Source organism: Vicugna pacos, chromosome 3 (genome assembly GCF_048564905.1).
Source record: "Vicugna pacos chromosome 3, VicPac4, whole genome shotgun sequence".
Classification (NCBI taxonomy): domain Eukaryota; kingdom Metazoa; phylum Chordata; class Mammalia; order Artiodactyla; family Camelidae; genus Vicugna; species Vicugna pacos.
Genome location: NC_132989.1, coordinates 34,806,879 through 34,827,261, shown reverse-complemented (window position 1 = coordinate 34,827,261; position 20,383 = coordinate 34,806,879). Strand labels below are relative to the sequence as shown.

Below are 20,383 nucleotides of genomic sequence, written 5' to 3'. Positions count from 1 at the left end.
GTGTGTGGTTTTTTTTTTTGTTGTTTTGTTTTGTTTTTTTTTTTTTTTACAATTCTTCCATTTTGACTCAGAGCTGGGAAGTATTTGATGGAATAATTTGAGTCTGGATAAAAAGTCTTAACTGATGCTTAATCTCCAAGTGATCAGAGATCTGTTCAAAGGCCCTACCACATTTTAGTGGTAGGAATGCATAATTAAACATCTGTCCCTAAAAAGATACATTAAGAAAATGGAAATAGATACACATAGTTTAGAAACTTGATAAACATCAATTTATACAGGGAAACACTTGAATTCAATACCATTATTTTAATCAGCTCTACGATAGTGAAATTTTCTTGGTCCTTTCCCTCCAACTTAGCTAAATACACAGACTTTGTTATATTCAAATTGTTTTCCATTCTACAGCCAACTGTGTCTTCAAAGTATTCACAACTGTATAAGGTATACCTACCCTGTAAATAATTTATCTCTCGGGAAGTTCTATTTATTATTTTCCTCAAATGGAAGGATCAATTAGACAATTTAGAGGTGAACAGTGAGTAGTTAGTAATTTAGGAATGATTAAGAGTATCTTCAGCTGTAATTTCAAAATCTGAAAGCTGCTAGAATCTAGGGAGCAATTTTATCAGCCATTAAAACGTTCTTAAGCTGTAGAATAACATATAATGTCTTAACTGATGAGCAGAGCTATTAGTGGTCAGCTTAATTTTAAACAAATTTAAATACATTAATTTGCCTAATAAATATTTAATTGTATATGCTGATGACAGTAAAGTAATTCTGCACACTGGGATTTATCTTAAGGTAATCACATCCTCCAGAGAAAGGAGGAACTGTGACTATGGCTACTTCTTAGAATCTTGGGTTGCCGTTTATTTTTCGTAATACAAAAGGCCTGTTTTCTTCCTAGCCAAGGCACACGGTAAATTCGACAATTTCAGTTCAGTTCAACATTTATTAAGCACCTTCTACAAGAGAATTCGGTGTAACAGTGTGGCCTCAGGAGTTACCTACCTGGTCAAATCCTCACTTTTACCACTTCACATATGTGTGACCATTAAAGTTACTGAAAAACTCCATCTGTAACATGGAGATGATAATAATAGTAACCATCTCAAAGGACAAAATTAATTCAAACGGAATAATTGACTTTTCTGGTCTGCTGTTGTTTTCATTGGTTTTCAAGTTTGGTTGGTCTCACTCACCAGAAACTGGCTAGAAAGCATTAATTTTTTCTAGTCTCTTTCCACTGAGATAAAATTTAAATTTATAAGTTCAAATTAAAAGATCAATACACATTTCCAGATCAGCATAGCCTCTCGTTTTTAAAAAGCCTCTTTTTAAGAACTGGGTGGCTTAGCTGAATTGACCTTATCATTTTTAAGGGCTAATGTGGGTTTGAAATGGCCCTGGCGGGTCATGGCACGTAGAGGGGGAACATCCAGCATGACTTGGGAATTTTTGGAAATTCTGCTCTTTCCCATCTATAACTCAATAGCCTTTCTTAGTGAGAGAAATCCAAATGTTGTTGGCTTGAACAAACAAGAGGAACTTATTGGCTCACATTAAAGCAAAGAACAAAAACATCCTGAGGTAAATTGAATTCAGGGGCAGCTGGACCAGAATCCAGTAAGTATCATTAGAGCTCCATCTTCACCTGTCATGGACATGATGTCTCCAATCGGCCTGGTCCCATCCTGCCGGCTGGGTAACTCCTGCAGGAAGACAGCATGCACACCTCTCTACTTGCACCGTCTCCCTCCTCTTGGGCCACATGCCCAGCCCTGAACCAATCTCTGTGTCCAGGGGCTGGGGTACAGGGTCATCTGCCCACCCTGCAAGCCACACTAGGGTGTACTAGATAAGAGCAACAATCTGCAGACACACTACCCAGGTTCGGATCTCAGTTCCACCACTTAACAATTGTATGCTATTAGACAAACTGCTTAGCTAACTTGTGCCTCACTTTCCTCATCTGGAGAATGGAGGCAATAAATTGTCCCAATCATCATTTTGTTGTGCAAATAGCCAAGTTAATGCCTATAATAAACATAAATGAATACAAGGCACTTAGAACAGTGCCTGATGACCTGGAACGTTGCAGCAAACATGCAGTGCTGCCAACTCGGGGGAATAGGGGGAGGAGAGGCTGAAGATGAGAAGGAATCAGCTACTGACAGCCCCACCAGAATCAGAGGGAACAGAGGAATAACGGTCTTCAAAGAAACTGGCTCAACGCAAAACAAACAATCACCCCCAAACTAGCAGGTATATGTCTCTAGCCCCTATATCAAGCTGTCGTTCTCTGTTCCGTTCCCCAATACACTCCCACATAGTTTGGGAGCTGGAAGATAACAACTAAGCAGCAGTAGGTAAATCTCCGTGGATGTCGTGCTTTGGTTATATAAACACACATATGCTGCTTCTGTGCTTTTAAAAATGTAGAACTCTGATACGATAAAGACATGGTTTAAGGTTCCTCCAAGTAATGTTTAATTTGTAAATTTCATCCATCTGTATAGGACTAAAAGCAATGATGCTAACCTTCACTGTACTGTAGGGTCGGAAAAAGAAAACTACATCAGATGTGTTTTTTAAAAAATAATGTTCTTTCCTACAGATAATGGACTGCACATTACTTGTGCAGACAGGGAGAAAAGAAGATGCAAAGAAGCAAGAAATGAAGGAGAGAACCAAAATAAACTCTCTCCTGTGCAGAGCTTTGGATATGTGGCACTAACAAAGACTTCCTGTTCCGCACAGAGTAAGTGCTGGCAGAGGCGGCATGCAGGGCTGTGGGTGTACTCAGCTGTGCAGCGCTGATTATAGAAGATGAAAGGGCTTGGCAATTTATTTCATCTCACACTGGAGCACTGCTGACAACTGAAAGTGAGGACAGAAGGATTCATTTGTTCAACTTGTTTTAAAAAGCAGACTTCAAATGATACCGCAGAGAAAAAGAAGGAAATGGCTGTGGTCTAATAAAACGTCTACTTTTTTTAAATACAGTAACTGCAGCATTTGCATTTTGTCGATAGGTTTGGAAGGCGAAAGGGCTGGCTTTTTCTGTGGTTGTTATCAATTCCAGGGAACAAAATGTATGTACACAGAATCAACCACTAATCAGCTAGGCCAAGATGACCTAATCTGACTGAAGCACTCATGTCATTCATTCACTCAAAGATCAATCAGAATGAACAAAATGTTTAACCCTGCAGCATTTAAATACTTTTTAGAAAATGGAAAATGAAAAAGACTATATGCAGGATCTTTATGCTAAAACTGAATAAATATATGCTACATGATAGAGAATGTATTTTAAATTTTAAAATGCTGGTCTTTTAAAATTGTGGTTTACAAATTCAGATTTTCTTTACTTAACTATATTATTATGTTTGCTTGAAATTTTGGAAGAAAAAGTATAACTTGCTTATAAACAACAAGTGGTATCACTTTTTATCAACATAACATTTCGTGTTTGAGAATGAGAAATATTTTCAGTTCAAAGACTCATATAAATTATTATGAAATCTAATCTACCTTGCAAAGTGGTCATATCCCAAAAGGTTTATAGAGACGAGAAATATCCCATACTGGTAGCACATTATTTATGATTAATACACAAATACAGATCCAAGTATTAAAGACAACGAAATACATTCTGACTGTAATCATTAATATTAAACTAAAGTATCAGTAACATGAGCACATTATTCTTCAGCAATTTCTTTTTTAAGCAGTTCAGTTAAATAATTCATTTTTCTCTTTGTAACTTACATAGAAATTTGGTTATTTTCACTAGGTTTTCAATGTAGGATTATTTTTTTCTTTTCAAGAAATCAACAAAGCAACTGAAATAGAAAAGATTATGACTAAAATAAAATTTACTACCTCCCTTAGTCTCTTCAAACCATTCAATTCAAGAGTTTTTTATCAACAAATATTTTTAGAGCACTTGGCACTGTTTTGGGGACTTGGAATAATAGCATTTACCAGAAACTCTGGCTATTATGGAGGGCCAAGTGTGAGGGTGTACAGGTTTACACTGTCCTGCTCCATTCACACTGACCACAATGGAACAGGGCCACCTGAATTGTGCAATGTACAGCCTGCTTCTACTCTAATACATAGAGAGAGACAGAAAATGTACAAGTAAGCTAACAGGTAATTTAGATCAGAGCTAGGAGTTAGACAAAAAGAGTAACAAAGACTGACTGTGGACAAAAAGAGGAGCCATATCATATGGGGATTTCAGGGAAGGGCTCACCAGAATCAAACAAAGACACTGCCAAAAAAGAAAACTGCAGGCCAATATCTCTGATGAACAGAGATGCAAAAATCTTCAACAAAATATTAGCAAATCAAAATCAATACATAAAAAGGATCATACACCATGATCAAGTTGGGTTTATTCCAGGGATGGTTCAATATTGACTAATCAATGTGATACAGCATATTAACAAAATGAAAGATAAAAATCACATAATCATCTCAGCACAGAAAAATCATTTGACAAAAGTCAATATCCATTCAAGATCAAAACTCTCAACCAAGTTGGTATAAAGAGAACATATTTCAATATAATAAAGGCCATTTATGACAAACCAATGGCTAACATCATACTCAGTGGTAAAAAAAACTAAGTGTTCTCTAAGATCAGAAACAAGACAAGTATGCCCACTCTCACCATTTCTATTTAACATATTACTGGAAGTTCCAGCCACAGCAATCAAGACAAGAAGACGAAATTAAAGGCATCTAAATCGGAAAGGAAGAAATAAAATTGTCACATTTGCAGGTAATATGATACTATATACAGAAAACCCTAAACACGCTACAAAAAAAAAGTATGAATAAAGTACCAGTACTGTATTAAATAAATGAATTATTAAATAGAAATGTAATATATTTATTATTAAATAAAAATAAACTGTCTTAAATTTAAATATAACAAATTTATTTATTAAATTGTATAAATTCATTATTAAATAAACTAGTAAGTTAAAGTACTAGTACTGTATTCAAGTAAAGTTGCAGGGTACAAGTTCAATAAACAGAAATCTGCTGCATTTCTATACACTAATAATGAACTACCAGAAAGAGAAATCATAAAAACAATCCCATTTACAATCACATCAGAAAGGAATAATTTTAACCAAAGAGGTGAAATACCTATACTCTGAAAACTCAAAGACACTAATGAAGGAAACTGAAGAAAATACAAACAAATGGAAAGATATCCCGTGTTCATGGACAGGAAGAATTAATATTGTTAAAATGTCCAAACTGCCCAAAGCAATCTACAGATTTAATGTAACCCCTATAACGCAAATGATACTTTTCATAGAACTAGAACAAATAATTCTAAAATTTGGATTGGAACCACAGAAAACCAAATAGCCAAAGAAATTCTGAAGGAAAAAAAAAAAGTCAGAGGTATTATGCTCTTTGACATAGGTCTTAGCTATGTATTTTTGGATCTGTCTCCTAAGGTAAGGGAAACAAAAGCAAAAATGAATTTTGGTGCACACCTATTATTTTCTAGTTCATGAATCAATTCAGGAAACCCTGTAACGAGAACCTTGTAAGTTTTCAAGAATTAAGGTCTGTTTTTCAACACTCTCACAGTGTCGTTGGGTCCGTTGCTGATCTTTTATACCACAGCTTCCTCCCTCATTCTTTCCAACAACACCAGGGTTCTGGGGTTCTGAGGTCCAAAACAACCATCTTTTCCTAAATAGGAAAAGGAAAACTGGAGCAAAATTAAGTTAAACTTAGCTGCACTGACTCTGGTTTTAACTATCCAGTCCTTGGAATAGTTCCTGGAGCACTAAAGGAACAATTTAGTGTGCATGGAAAGGAGGGAAAATGGATAAATGAAAGAAAGAAGTGATGAGTGGAAGGAAGAAGAGATAGAAGATGGATAAGCAGATGAAAGGCAAAAAAAGATGAATGGAAGAAAAGGAAGAGGGAGGGAGCAAACATGTAGAAATAGATGGAAAGGAGAATACGAATGAAAGGAAGGAAAGATGGATAGACAGATGGAAGAAAAGAGTGAATGGGGAGGAAGCAAGGAATAACGAATGGATGGAAGAAGGTAAGGAATGAAGGAAAGATGGACAGAGGATGCATAAAAAAATGTATGAATGGGAAGAAGGAAGGAAGGGAATAATTGACGTAGCTAGGAAGGAATGATGGATTGATGGCTGGCTGGCTGGCTGCATAGAAAAACAGATGGATAGAAATATGTAAGGAAGAATGGATGGATAGATGCATGAATAGAAAGGAAGGAAAGGCAGGGAGGGAAGAAGAAAAGAAACAGATGGGAAGAAATGTGGAGGGAAAAAAGGACAGAAAGAAGAATGTACAGAAGGAAGCTTGAAAGGAATTATTCACAAAAAGGGAGGGAGGAAAGAAGGGACGTAAATTGTTCTTCCAGAGTTTGTCTTAATCATTTAGCGCATGCACCACCCTTCCATAGGGAAGTTAAGGGGTCACTGGTCTCATCTACATCATAGGTTCATTTTTTCTACTTCTCCTCAGGTCCACACAGATCACCCCAACTAATGAAGCTTTCTGGGCTTCAGGGTGTTCAACAGTTGGGGCAATCTGTGTAGACTACAGTGACAAGACAGGCACTGCCCCTGCCCACATCTAGTGGAGAAAAGATATTAGGGAGGAGAATAAAAATCTGAAGAAAGTGATTTCAAAAGCAGAAAGAGCATAAATTAATAGAGAGTAGTGGGGAAAATAGCTCTACAAAGGGAAACAATGATAGCCTCTCTGTCGAGGTGACTCCTGAGCTGTGTCCCAATTTGGCAAGAAGGATTTGGCCATGAAAACCATTCCAGACAGAGGGAACAACATGGGCAAAGGGCCCAAGGTGGGAACTTGGCATGTTCAATGAATAGCAAGGGGGCTGGTGTGAATGGAGCAGAAAGAAAGCAAGGGAGAGAGGGAGGACATGAGATCTGAGACATCAGCAGGGTCTACATGAGGAGAGTCTTGAAGGATGTTAATTTTTTTTAATTATGATAAAATACGCATAGAACTTAGCATCAGAACCACTTTTAAGTGCACATTTAAGTGGTGTTAGATATGTTCACATTGCTGTACAACAAATCTCCAGAACTTGCAATACTGAAACTCTATACCCACTGAACAACAGCTTCCATGTCCCTCGACGCCAAGATGTTGGCAACCACCATTCTTTCTGTCTCTATAAACTTGACTACTCTGGACACATCATATAAATGAAATTATATGTTATTTGTCATTTTGTGACTGGCTTATTTCATTTAGTATAATGTCCTTAAAATTCATCCACGTTGTAGCATGTGTAATAATTTCTGTCTTTTTGAAGGCTGAATAATATTCCATTGTATGGTTATATGACATTTTGTTTATCCATTCATCAGGACTTTGGTTTTTCACACAGAGCAGACAATGGGCTGAGTACTAGGGGTCTGACAGGACATATTTAACTAGACTATCTCATTCCCTGACTTCATGGAGGTCGCCATCTGGAGGGAACAGGGACAAACAATGTATGCTTACATAGACAGGAACTAGGGCTGTGATAGGGGAATCACAGGGTATTCTGGGAACCAGAAGCAGTCCCTGACCCAGCTTGGAAGTGTTATTGGGAGGAGGAGGAGGTGTCTAAGTTGAGACATGAAGGATGATCAGAAAACTACCCAGGTCAGGAGAGAAGAGGAAAGACTTTCAGAAAAGAAGTGACTGTATGTGCAAAGACTCTGGGGTGAGAGAATACAGCCAGGTAGAGAAACTGCAAATGGTTCAAAAAGACTGAACCACAGGATATGAGCTGTGCAGTGAACACAGATGGAGAGGCACCAAATGAGCTGCATCCCCAAGTATCAACCCCTCCTTTGCCAGGTAAAGAATGGAGCCAACATAGGGCTGGATGTGCTCTGCATCCACCAGCAGCCCCAAGGGGCCCAATCCTGCCTGCAAAGCAGGTGTTCCAAGAGCTGAGCTGAGCTGACAGACTCACAGCATCATCCAGCTGGGCCTCTATTCTCTAGACAAGGACAGGCTCCACCTCAATGGTAAATAGTTCTCAGCCTACCTCACTAGGTCCAGCCCCCAACTTCAAAAGGATCTCCATTTATCAGCCACTTTTCTAGAGAAAAACTTGAGACAAACTCAGGTGTGACTCTTGACTCCACACTGACTGCAAACAGCAGAATTAACTGTTTAAGGACCTAACTCTACACAATAAAGGTTTGTGTAACACGGCACTGCATTCTCAGTTCTTAATGTGTTGGCAGACTGTAGTACCCAATGAATGAGTGAGTACATGAAAGATGAGTATCTCAGCCTCTAATACTTGGGGGTCCACTGCAGTTCGTATTCATTCATTCAACAAACATCTAAGTGCGACCATTCATTCAAAGCCAAGTGCTGGGTACACAGACAGAATACCAGGGTTTTATCTGAAGAACTCACAATGAAGTGAACTAATATTTAATTAGGGATACGTAAAAAGGCAGAGACATCATTATTAACAGGGGACTGTGGGACTGCAGAGGAGGGGCAAGTTAAGGAAGGCTTTCTGGAGGAGGATATGATGTGCCCAAATTTGTTTGTTAGGCACTGGGACATGGCAAGGACAAGATAAATGGGTCCTTGCTCTCCCAGAGCTACCCCTCAGTGGACTTCTGATGCGTGAATACAAGTAATCCAGGAAATGAAGGGGGTGGAAGAGCATTCCAGGAAGCAGGATGTGCATAGCACAAGTGTACAGGCTTAGCTCAGGAGAATCCTTGTGAAATTGCAGTTTCTCCCCTCTTTGGGGTAACTTTCCATTTGGGAGCCCCAGAAACCCACAGCGTGTGGCCCTGATTTTGGCTGATTCTGACAGCAGGCAGGGAGCCCCCAGAACACCACACCTCTGTGTTAAATGCTGAGAGTTTCCACCTATATTTTCTTCCTCTCGGTGGCTCAAGGCTATTCACCCCGGGGTCTATCTATCTAAATTGAGCATCTGTGCAATTTCCACATCACCACCTAGAACCTAAGCAAACCCCACATCCTCAGATTACACTGCCCTGCTGAGGGTAAACAAAGAATGCTGCTCGACATTCCAGTTCTACAAGGATAAAGTCATGAGCTACTGTAGTCGCTGACCTACAAGTACACCTTGAAAGGAACTCAGGATAGATTCACTGTTTTGGACATATAGGCCTCTAGACAGTTAAAATGACCTCAGATTCTTGTATCTTCGCAAACATAGAAAAGCGCTAAAAACACAAACTGAGCTATCTGATCCTCATGACTAGCAGTCACCTTTTTCGACTGCATGTATCTACTAGCCAAAATTCACATACCATACCTGCTCCCTACCTCTTTGGAGCAATTCCTCAGAGCTATCTGAGAGGCTATCCTTCCTTCCCACAAGCAATGTATCAAGATTCCAAATGCGCCACATCCTCACCAACAATTACTATTGTTGGGGTCCCCTCCTCCAGTAATATCAAAGCAGGCCTGTGATTCCTCTCGGCCTGGCCACACAGAAGGCTGGTGAGCAGCTGGTCAATGGATTTAATTCCTCCAGTTTATTGGCAGGTAGCAGATGCATCAAGCCACCAACAATAACTAGAGCAGGTCTGAGGCCAGTATGGTCAGAGAGTGGTCCTAACACCCAAGAATCCGAAAAGACTGTGGTATGACAGAATCTCCTCTCAAAACCCCTCTCCCCGGGGTCCTCCCAGGCCTCTCCCATTAGAGTGCCCCATAGCCCCACTCCCAAAGGAATGTGGGCCTCCATGAGACCCAACCAGCTGCAACAGAGGGTGGAAAGTCACTCTGCACATATTCAAAGGATATCAGAGAAAATACTTGTTTTCACTTCACACTAGGCAATGAGTATCTTTGTGTTTTGTCCTTTTGCTAAATCTGAGATCTACAAAATGAGGTTCCCAAACTCCCCTGAATATTAAAAAAAGAAAAGAGAGAAATAAAGAAAGCAAAGAAAAAAAAAAAAGAAACATCAGTGTCCTCTTTTTGAAGAAAGGAGGGCTTTCATAGTCTGTGTCTGCATTGCACACTGTCTCCAAACTGGGTAGGAATGAGTTTCCCCAGACCCTTTTCCTACAGGTCAGGGGAAGATCAAGCCGCTGTAGCTTTGAGAAAATGTCAAGCAGCCCTCGATTTGGAAGGTTCTCGGTTCTGACCTGCATGTCCTTGAGCAGCTGTCTGACATCCCTAAACCTCTGTGTTCTCAGCCCTATAACGGGGATGCTTGCTGAGAACTCCTGGGATAAAGCTCCTAACAAAAACTAATAGAGGGAGGTCTGTTGTTCCTCAACTAAAAACATGCCTACATAGTAACAACTGTCTCATCCCGCCCCACCACCACCACCAAACTCTAATGGTACTTTTTAAAAAAAATTATTTTTTTTACATTGGCTTTTTTTTTCCCCAGAGGAAGGTAAGTAGGTTTATTTTTTATCTATTTATACTTTAACGGAGGTACTCGGGATTGCACCCAGTACCTCATGCACGCTAAGCACTCTACCACTGAGCTATATCCTTCCCCTCAATGGTACTTTTTAGAGGCCAGACTTTCTTCAGTGTGAGCACTCCTGCCCCTCCTTTTGCACAAATCCCTGAGGGCCTGGGAGCTCCTGGGTGAGCTCCAGATCTCAATCCTCCCAGGGATTCAAGGTGATGCTACTGACTATATGTCCCACCTTGCCCTATCCAGTATGAAGATGAAGTTACCTTTTACCCTAAATGATACCTGAAGGACGTAGGACCTCCAGAAAGGCACAATGGAGAGGCTGCTGCGGTCCATGGTACCAGCCTTTCCATGTAGAAACATCTCCTACTTCACCACCTGCCTTTTCACATATCTGGCCTTCACCACAGGCCAACAGGTCCTAGACCAGCTGCTTTCAAGGTGAGCATCCACTACCTCTTTGGCTACACAAAAAGAATGAAATTAGAACATATTTTCATATGATATACAAAAATAAACTCCAAAGTTTTTAAAGACCTAAATGTAAGACCTAAAACCATAAAACTTCGAGAAGAGAACATAGGCAGAACACTGTGACATAGGCCTTGGCAATATATTTTTGGATCTGTTTCCTCAAGGGAAACAAAAGCAAAAATAAACAAATGGGACCTTAATCAAACTTAAAAGCATTTGCACAGCAAAGGAAACCATCAACAAAAGGAAAAGACAACCTACTGAATGAGAGAAGATATCTGTAAATGATAAGACCAATGAAGGATTAATATCCAAAATATATAAATAGCTCATAAAATTCAACAGCAAAAACCCAACAATCTGATTTGTAAAATGTGCAGAAGATCTGAACATTTTTCCAAAGAAGACATACAGATGGCCAACAGGCACCTGAAAAAATGCTCAACAAATTAAAACTGCCATGATTTATCACCTCACACTTGACAGAATGGCTAGCATCAAAAAGACAAGAAATAACAAGTGCTGGCAAGAATGTAGAGAAAAGAGAACTCTCTTTACACTGTTGGTAAATTGTTTCAGTCACTATGAAAACAGTACGGATGTTCCTCCCAAAATTAAAAACAGAATTACAATATGGCCCAGCAATTCCACTCCTGGGTATAGAGCCAAAGAAAACAAAATCACTAATTTGAAAAGATACATGCATCCCAGTGTTCACTGCAGTGTTATTTACAATAGACAAGATATGAAACCAATCTAAGTGTCTACCAACAGATAAATGGATAAAGATGTGGGGTACACACACGTACACACACACACACACACACACACACACAATGGAGTATTACTCAACCACAACAAATAAACTTTTGCCATTGACAGCCTGGATGAATTTGGAGGGTATTAATGCTTGGTAAAGTAAGTCAGACAGCAAAAGAAATACTAAATGTTTTCACTTATATGTAGAATCCAAAAAAATAAAACAAGTGGGCAAATAAAAGAGTCAGAGATACAGAAAACAAACTAGCGGTTACCACAGGAGGGATGGGGAGGGGGAGGGGCAAAACAAGGGACGGTGACTAAGAGGCACAAACTATTAGGTATAAAATAAACAGCATATAGATATATATAGCACAGGCAAAACAGCCAGTATTATATAGCAACCTTATATGAATTATATAAAAATATCAAATTGCTATGATGTATACCTGAAACTAACAAAATATTTTAAGTTAATTATACTTCACCAAGGGAAAAAAAGAAGAAAAGAAAGAACAAACCAGTCTTGTAAAGATGTGAGTAAGAATGCTCTAAGTACCAAACATAAGAATTAGTTTGTCAGTCCCTGAGGTCAGATGGAGGCCTGAGCAACTGGAGTGATGAGCAAAGGAGGAGAGAGGCAGAATTGAGGTCAGGGTACAGAAAGGAGAAGGCCTGATGAAACAAATAATCTGAAGTACTTCTAGGGACAACAGCTCTTTCCTTTCAGGAGAGTGGTATTAGTTCCCAGTAGCGAACAGCTCAGCATTGAGGCTCCTAGTCCCATTCTAGATCCCATCAGAGCATCAGATAACGAAATTTTGTGGTAAGAAGGAAAAATATGGAGACAAAGTATAATTAAATGATAATTATGGTACTGAGATTCTAAATGGAAAGTCATAATGATCCAAATCCTACAGAAGCAAATTCAAGCCAGGACACTACAGATTTGTGTATCTGCCCGAGTAATTATTTTTCAGAGACACTTGGATACTAACGTGTACATTTTTGCTCTGCCATTATGAACAGTATTTAAACTAAACAGACAACTGAACAGAAAAGACAGTTATAAGAGGTGGGCTCTGATAAATACAACACCCTCTACTAACGTTACATTTAGCTTAAAATAGAGTATAATACTGCATGCAATATTGAGTATTGAATATACTCAGTAACATTCCAATACTGAATACAGCTTAATGATACACAGTCCAATTTTAAGTTTATAACAAACCATATAAAAATATGATCACTTTTCTATATAAGCTAATATCTAGTACTGAAAAACCAAAGATATCCTGGGACAGGTAAAGCATGTAAATTTGTACACCTACTCTTACAGGAACTAGTTAATAAATGTTTACATGAATAAATGAATGCCTAGACTTCAATCACTTGTCATTCAATAAAAATACACTATTTTACTGAAATTATTTGATTTACAAATTACTTTGAATGATGTCTCAATTTTTATGACAAAATTTAAGTCTATCTGATATAAGGTGTGCATATTTTATTTTTATTGACAAAGAAAAAATTATAAAAATGAGGCCTTAACATTAGCAATTCCATTCTAATATATAATTTATTGGGCATTATCATAGGTATACTCAATTTGGGGCATGGATTTTATTTCCATAAAGACAACTTAGGGAAAGTAACAACTGATTTAGGTAGAGTGTTTTGGTAAAAGCTATCATAAAGTACACTTGCCTTCACGAAAGAGTTAAATCATAGGAAAATGCTTGAAAAATATGTCTAAAGGTAATACTTCTAGATAACCAGAAACGTTAAAAACAAATCATTGACTCAAGCATGTAATATCAACCAACTATGAAGGCAACTGGGCAGTATATCTGGTTGTTTTTCATACCCTGCCTTTTCTTTTCATGAGGTATAAACTACAATCAGTGAAATTCACATATCTTAAGAATATAATCCAATGGGTTTTGACAAATGCTTACACCCTATAAACAGCTCCTATACCACAGAAACTTCTCTCAGGGTCCATTCCAATCAATATCCTCACCCTTCTGCTTGAGGCAATCACTTTTCTATCACCATAAGCTTAGTTTTACGAGTTTTATAGTCAGTGAAGAGAATTATATTACCACTTAGTAAAAGAAAATGAGCTAATGATAGACACAACCACATGGATGAACCTCCAAATAATCATGCTGAGTCAAAGAAAAACCAGACACAAAACAAGTACATTCCGTGTTATTCCAATTATAAGAAATTCCAGAAAATTCCAACTAACACTTAGTGACAGAACTCTGATCACTGGCTGTCTGGAGACTGGGGAGAGGATAAGCAAGAGGAATTATATATAAATGGGCATAATAAGTAAATGTGGGGGGTATATTCATATGTAAAAACTTACCAAACTGTACACTTTAAATATGTGTAGTTGACTTTTTTCAACTGTATCTCAGTGAAACTTAAAATCATAACTCTCAAATGGAAAATCAGTTTGCTGGATAAGAAAAGTTCACTTTGTACATCACAAGGAGCTTATACATTCAATAAGCAACTAAACATTCATTTTTTTTTAACTTAGAAAAGGTTTGATCATTTTTCCTCCAAATAATTTTCTCTAATGCAATTCCCCTCCCCCAATTCCAATTCCATGTATGTCCAAATTCTATGCTGTCCCACAATAAACAGGTCAATACAACTCTTTTTATTTCTTTCACTGAGGACTTTGGTTTATTTCTACTGATTTATCTGCATATTTATGATCTCTTCTCATTGTCCAATCTGTTGTTATGACCTCCAGTGAGTTTTTCACCTCACTTTTTAAATTTCCATTTGACCTCTTTTTAGTTTTCATTTCTCTACTACGAACACCTATTTGTTTATCCATTATGTCCATCTTTATCCTAAATCTTTAAAATATTTAAATATTGTCTTAAATTCTTTTGACTAAAAGGCTCTAGTTAAGTTTTCTTTCAGTTCAAATTATAATACAATTGTGAATATGTATCATTTTAAATAAGGGAGTAAATGGCTCCCTTATTTAATGTTTTATTTAGTTTCAATACATGGCTCAAAGAGAAAGCACTCTACTCTGTAAATTCAAATACTTTCCTTCCTCTGTTTATCAAATATTTTGGACACACGTTATGCGACATGCACTAGTTCTATGAGAACCATCATATTATTGGAAGAAGGAATTCATTGATCTACCGTATTTTTCAATGATTTCAATCCCATATGTGGTTATACGTTACTAATTGATTCACTAAATAAGATGGCAAAAAGTCCAGCTCTACCTTTCGAGTCATTTTTCTTTAATATTTTTTAACAAGTTGTATGTACCTACTATCTTCTGTTATAAAGAAATAAAATAATGTCTTAGTCCAGATTTGTTTTTAAGTGATGCTCTTTCTGCTGAAGAATAAATCATGAAAAATAAAATGCATGTATCTTAAGAATACAGTTCAATGATTCTGGCAATTGTAACAACTACCCACATTAATACATAGAACATTTTCTTCACCCCCAAAATTTTCCTCATTCTTCCTTTTCAGTTAGTTTGCATTCCCCTAGAGGTAACCAGTTTCCAATTTATATTAGCAATGGTACAGATTTGCCTGTTTTTGAAACACATGTAAAATGAAGTCATGTGTAAGTACTCCTTTGCCCCCAGTTACATTCACTCAGATAATACGTATTTTTAAGATTTATCCATGTTGTTTCACCAATCAAAATTTCACTTTTTAATTGTTAAGTTGTGTTCTACTGTATATAATATAAATATGCTACTTCTTTATTCATTTTCAGATTAATAGGCCTTTTGGGTTGTTTTCAAATTTTGGTTATGATGAATAAAGTCTGCTATGAACATTCTTGTGTACAAGTTTTAATGGACATATGTTTTCATTTTCTTAGCTTAATACCTAGAATTTGAATTGCTGTGTCACATGACAGATTTATTTCATTTTATACATCTTTTTCCACTCTTAAATCAAACTTAGTTGTGCTTTTAGATATTATAAAAAATATCTTATAAACAACATTCAGGTGGCTCTTTTCATACATTCTTACAATTTCTATCTAATGCAGTTACAGTTAATGGAATTATGGTTTTGTTCAGATCAGTTTAATTCTACTATCTTGGTATTTATTCTCCATTTGTCTCATATGTTATTTATTCATTGTTCATTTATTTCTACTGCCTTTTGTGCTTGCAGAATAATTCTTATTATTCAATTTTATGTATTTTATTGACTTTTAGCAATAATTTTGTGTGTATGTGTCCACTGTGTGTGTAGTGGTCACCCTACAGACAGCCATACACACACTTAACACAGTCTCTATTCAAATACTATTATACTATTTAAAGAACAATCCAAAAAAAGATATAATGGTATAATTTCATTTAATTCCCACTCAAGACCTTGTATATTAGCCATGTTTTCATATTCTACAAATCCCACACCTATTATTGGTTTTGCTTTAAACATTCAATAGTCTTTTAAAGAACTTCAGCAATCTCACGAGCCTAAAAAGACTAAAATTAGAGTTCAAAGGCATAAAGACAGCCAGGACCTAAGAGGCCAAGATTCTAGAGAGAAGAGTTCAAAAAACTGAGTCCAGTAGTTTGAACCCGTTTCCCCTTGAGGCATTTGCTAATTTGTAAGTAGAGCTGGCAGAGAAGCTACAACGCAGGGCAGAAAGTAGCTGCTAGGAGTTTGAGAAACCACTCAGGATTTTTTGCCAGTTTCATGGTTCTGGAGAGATTAAAAAATGGGATTAAGGGGCCACCAGAAGGATGGGGTTCTGATAAAAACCCCAAGAGCTCAACTGGACACCACAAAAGTTATAGTCTAAGGTTGTGGTTAAACCAGAAATAAACCAGCTTTACAAAGAATGGAACTCAGCTGTGAATCAGCTCAACCCGTTTGAATTAAAGTAATCCATGCCTTCTCTAATTGCTTGCCGTAAACTAAAGAACTCCTCTCTAGGGAAAGATGATGTTTCAAGAACCGCGAAAATTTTTACACATAATTTTAGTAAGTCAATAAAAAATTTACCAGGTATGCAAACTGAAAGAAAAGGCAGAAAGGTAAAAACTAAAAGGTAAAAGGCAGAAAACTAAAAGGGGCAAAAAGGCAGCCAAACTCAGGCCTAGGTGATTCAGATACTGGTTTTCAGAAAAAGCCTTTAAAATAACTGTGGTAACAGATTACAAGAGGGAGAAATCAACCAGAAAACTGGAATTTATATCAAAAGAATAAAGTAGAAATTCTAAAACTAAAAAAACCAGTATCTTAAATCAGGAATTCAATGGAGGCCACCTCACATCCCCCAGAATAAGTAAAATTAAAGCAACGTACTTACAGCAGGAGACGGCGGTTCCTGCTGGTGTCGTGAGCGACGCGACGGGTGGCCACGAGGGCAGCAAGGACAGCCCTGAGTGTGTGGCCCCAGGCAAAGTGGCTCAAGACCAGGCCGACGACCTTCCGCAGCAGCGACCTTTGAGCTCTGGCCTGGGGGAGGAAAGGCGCAGGCGAAGATGCTGAATCTACATCTCCGCCCACCGAGAGGCTCACGTGCTGTGAGGAGGCGGAACCACGAGCCTGGAGGCATACGTGCTCAGCTCGCGCATGCGCACCTTCCTGCACTCGAAGGAGGCGGATCTGCTGGGCTTTGATTTGCAGGGCCCCAAGTTCGAATTTACTGAGGTCATCCTCCCTGGCCGGACAGACACTCCCTACGCCACCAGTGCCCCTGGAGGGGGCAGCTCTGGAGGCCGGGTTTGTGTGGGCGCTGCAGGAGGATAGCTGGAATCGCAGGTGGGCGCTTCCGCACCACGCTGCAGAACCGCATGAGGCTGTGGGCGTGGCCAAGAGCAGCCAATTGTCCGGAGAGTTAAACTTCAAAGAGGATGAAGACAATACCTGTTACAGGAAGGCTCTCCCCATACAAGCCTGCAGTTAGTGAGGAATATAGTATCTGGCTTGCACGGTTTACTGTGATACCAGCAAGAAGTGGTTCTATAGGTCATGTTAATGCTTCTACCGGCCACATCGTAAATCACCTCTGAGAGCAAAATGCAAAAAGGCGACTCTGCATAGCATGGGCTGTGGAGGAAAAGGTCCAGGAGTGTTACAACTGCAGCTGCGTCAGGGCCTCCTTCCTCGGCTTCATTCCTGCCGAAGCCACCTGGGTCGTGGGGCTGCTTTGCAGGCAGCCCCACACCAGTCAGAGCAGCATTAAGTTAGTCAACTGGGATGGCTGACATGGCAGCACCTGATCCAGGACCACTGCTTCCTGTCCTGCTTGGTCATCATGCCCTCTGAGCAGGAACACCTGTGAGCTCGGAGATTACTAGCAAGTAGATGAGCCAGCTGGAGCAGCTCTAGAATGAAAATCCTTCCACCACCTTGGAGGACCTGGAGAAGCCAGTGGTGGACAAGGGGCCCCAGCACATGAACCTGGCATGAGGACTCTTACCAGTACCAGGAGATATTTGGCCCTCTGGTCAACCTGGAAGCCAACTACCGTAAGAAACTGAAAGAGTCCCAGACTCAAGGTAACATCACCGTCAGGTGGGACCTAGGCCATAACAAGAAGAGAACTGCCTTCCTCACTTTGCCCAAGACTGACTCTGGCAATCAGTATTTAGTAATAACTTGGTTAAGAAACATGTGGCTCATGCAGGGGCATAGGATTTGCCTGTGGTTCAAAGGGGACCTGGTGCCCCTGTTGAAAAGGATGGGCCAACGTCATCAGAGTCCCTGGTAACTATGGCAACAAGCTCACCATTGAGCTGCAGAGCAGTGTGGGCACACTGTGGAGAGACTCTTAACTTCCGGGTGGATTTCATGCGGAAGTCAGCCTCATTTGACATGCTGCAGAGTGTTGAAAACATCTGCTGTGGAACAAACCTCCAGGGGCAGGCTACATTTACCGTAAACTGCTAGGTGTGATAAAAAAGTGACAGCTGCCCAAACACTTCACGGCACCAGGGCTCCTTGACTGCCACCACTCTCAGGCTGACTCCCTGAAGACCGTGCTGCAGAGGCTGCTGAGCCAAATCAGGGGACCACCAGGCACACAGAAGATGGTCCCCTCAGCCATAGTCATCTACCATCTGGCTCAGCAGGGTGCTGAGCCTGTGCTGCAGCCAAGGATCAGCTGACCAAGAAGATCCACAGACCTGGTTGGAAGTCCTGTAGCTCTGCCCCAAGGCAGAGCGTCAAAGTCATTGATTCCCCACTGTCATTGCTGACTTCACACAACCAGACATGGCACTTGGGTAGCGATGCAGAGCTCCAGAAACTGCAGTAGCTGAAAGACAGGAATGGGGAACTGTCATCTGTGCACCAGAGGCACACTACAGAAAGGCTGCTGCTCATGAGCACAGATGTCATCGGCTGCACATGTGGGTGACCAAGGCTTGCCAAGATGCATTTCCACTTCTTTTTAATGGATGAAGTCACCCAGGCCGCTGAGCCCCAGAGGGCATGGTCCCTGTGTCCTAGGAGCCAAGCAGCTGATCCTCGTGGGTGATCACTGCCAGCTGGACCCCGTGGTGATGTGGAGGAAGGCAGCCAAGGCTGGGCTGGCTCAGTCACTCTTTGAGCACCTGGTGGGGCTAGGCATTCATCCCGTTTGTTGCATCTGCCTCTGGTCCACTATCTGATATATCCTTCATTCAGCGCCTTCCTGTCCCGCATCTTCTACAGAGGCGCTTGTCAGAATAGCAGTGGGTTGTATGAACATGTTCTGTGTGACCCAGGGCCAGGAGGAGATCATCAGTTCAGGCTCCTACCTAACAGGGCAGAGGCTGCAAACAAAGAAAAGATCATGATAAAGCTACTGAAGACAGGTGCCATGCTGGGCCAGATTGCCATCATCATGTCCATCATCATGTCCATCGTCATGTCCTATGAGGATCAATGCTCCTCCAGAGCAGTACATGCAGTTCAGTGACTCCCTGCCCACCAGGCCCTACCAGGGGGTGGAGACTGGCAGCATGACTGTATCTCAGGGGTTTGAGAACAATTTTATCATCTTCTCCTGTATGTGGGAAAATAAGCACCAAAGCATTGGATTTTTTAAACAACCCCAGCTAGCCCACTGTGGCCCTGACCAGAGCATGATATGGGCAACACAAAGACCCTGTCCAAGCAGCCGCTCTGGAACTACCTGCTGAATTACAACCACCTGCTGGGGGTTAGGGGTGGGACCCAGGTGAGGGCTGTACAATCTGCAGGAGAGCCTCATACAGTTCAGCAGGCCCAGGAACCTAGTCAGGAGGAGAGGGAGTTGAGGGAGGAGAGAGCAGAACATAGGTCCTGCCACGGAGGACTGCCTACCAGCCAGCCCCACCATCTCTGCTGCCAAGCAGGCCCAGAACTCAAAGTGTCCATACCTGGGTCTGCAACCAGGAGGGAGCAAGGAAGACCCTCATCTCAGAGGAGTCCTTTCCTCTATTCTTTTCTTTTTCTCTTTTATTTAAAGGGAACTACATTTTAGCAGAAAAAAAAAACTTCACATTTCTGTGCCCAGGCAGACTCCTTGCAGGTGACAGCTGTGCTAAGCAGTGCCCCACGGAGGTGTGCTATCCACACCGGCTCTGAAACCACAGGCGTCACGCTGCCTCTGCTCTAAGAGGGTTTCCATTTAAAGAAAATACATGTTTGGGAG

At 40.1% G+C, this 20,383-nt stretch overlaps 1 protein-coding gene and 1 pseudogene across 1 annotated transcript in view; one reads left to right on the top strand and one right to left on the bottom strand.

Moving 5' to 3' along the window:
• Nucleotides 1-18,581, bottom strand: part of LOC116278165 (uncharacterized) — a 279,304-nt gene extending 260,723 nt beyond the window's left edge. The window contains exons 1-2 of the mRNA XM_072958927.1: nt 18,456-18,581; nt 17,069-17,628 (exon numbers count right to left, since the gene is read on the bottom strand). Coding sequence (XP_072815028.1) covers nt 17,069-17,628; nt 18,456-18,581 — 686 coding nt within the window. The remainder of the gene's footprint in view (nt 1-17,068; nt 17,629-18,455) is intronic.
• Nucleotides 18,582-19,156: 575 nt separating this feature from the next.
• Nucleotides 19,157-20,006, top strand: LOC140695737 (regulator of nonsense transcripts 1 pseudogene; annotated as a pseudogene).
• The last annotated feature ends 377 nt before the right edge of the window (nt 20,007-20,383 follow it).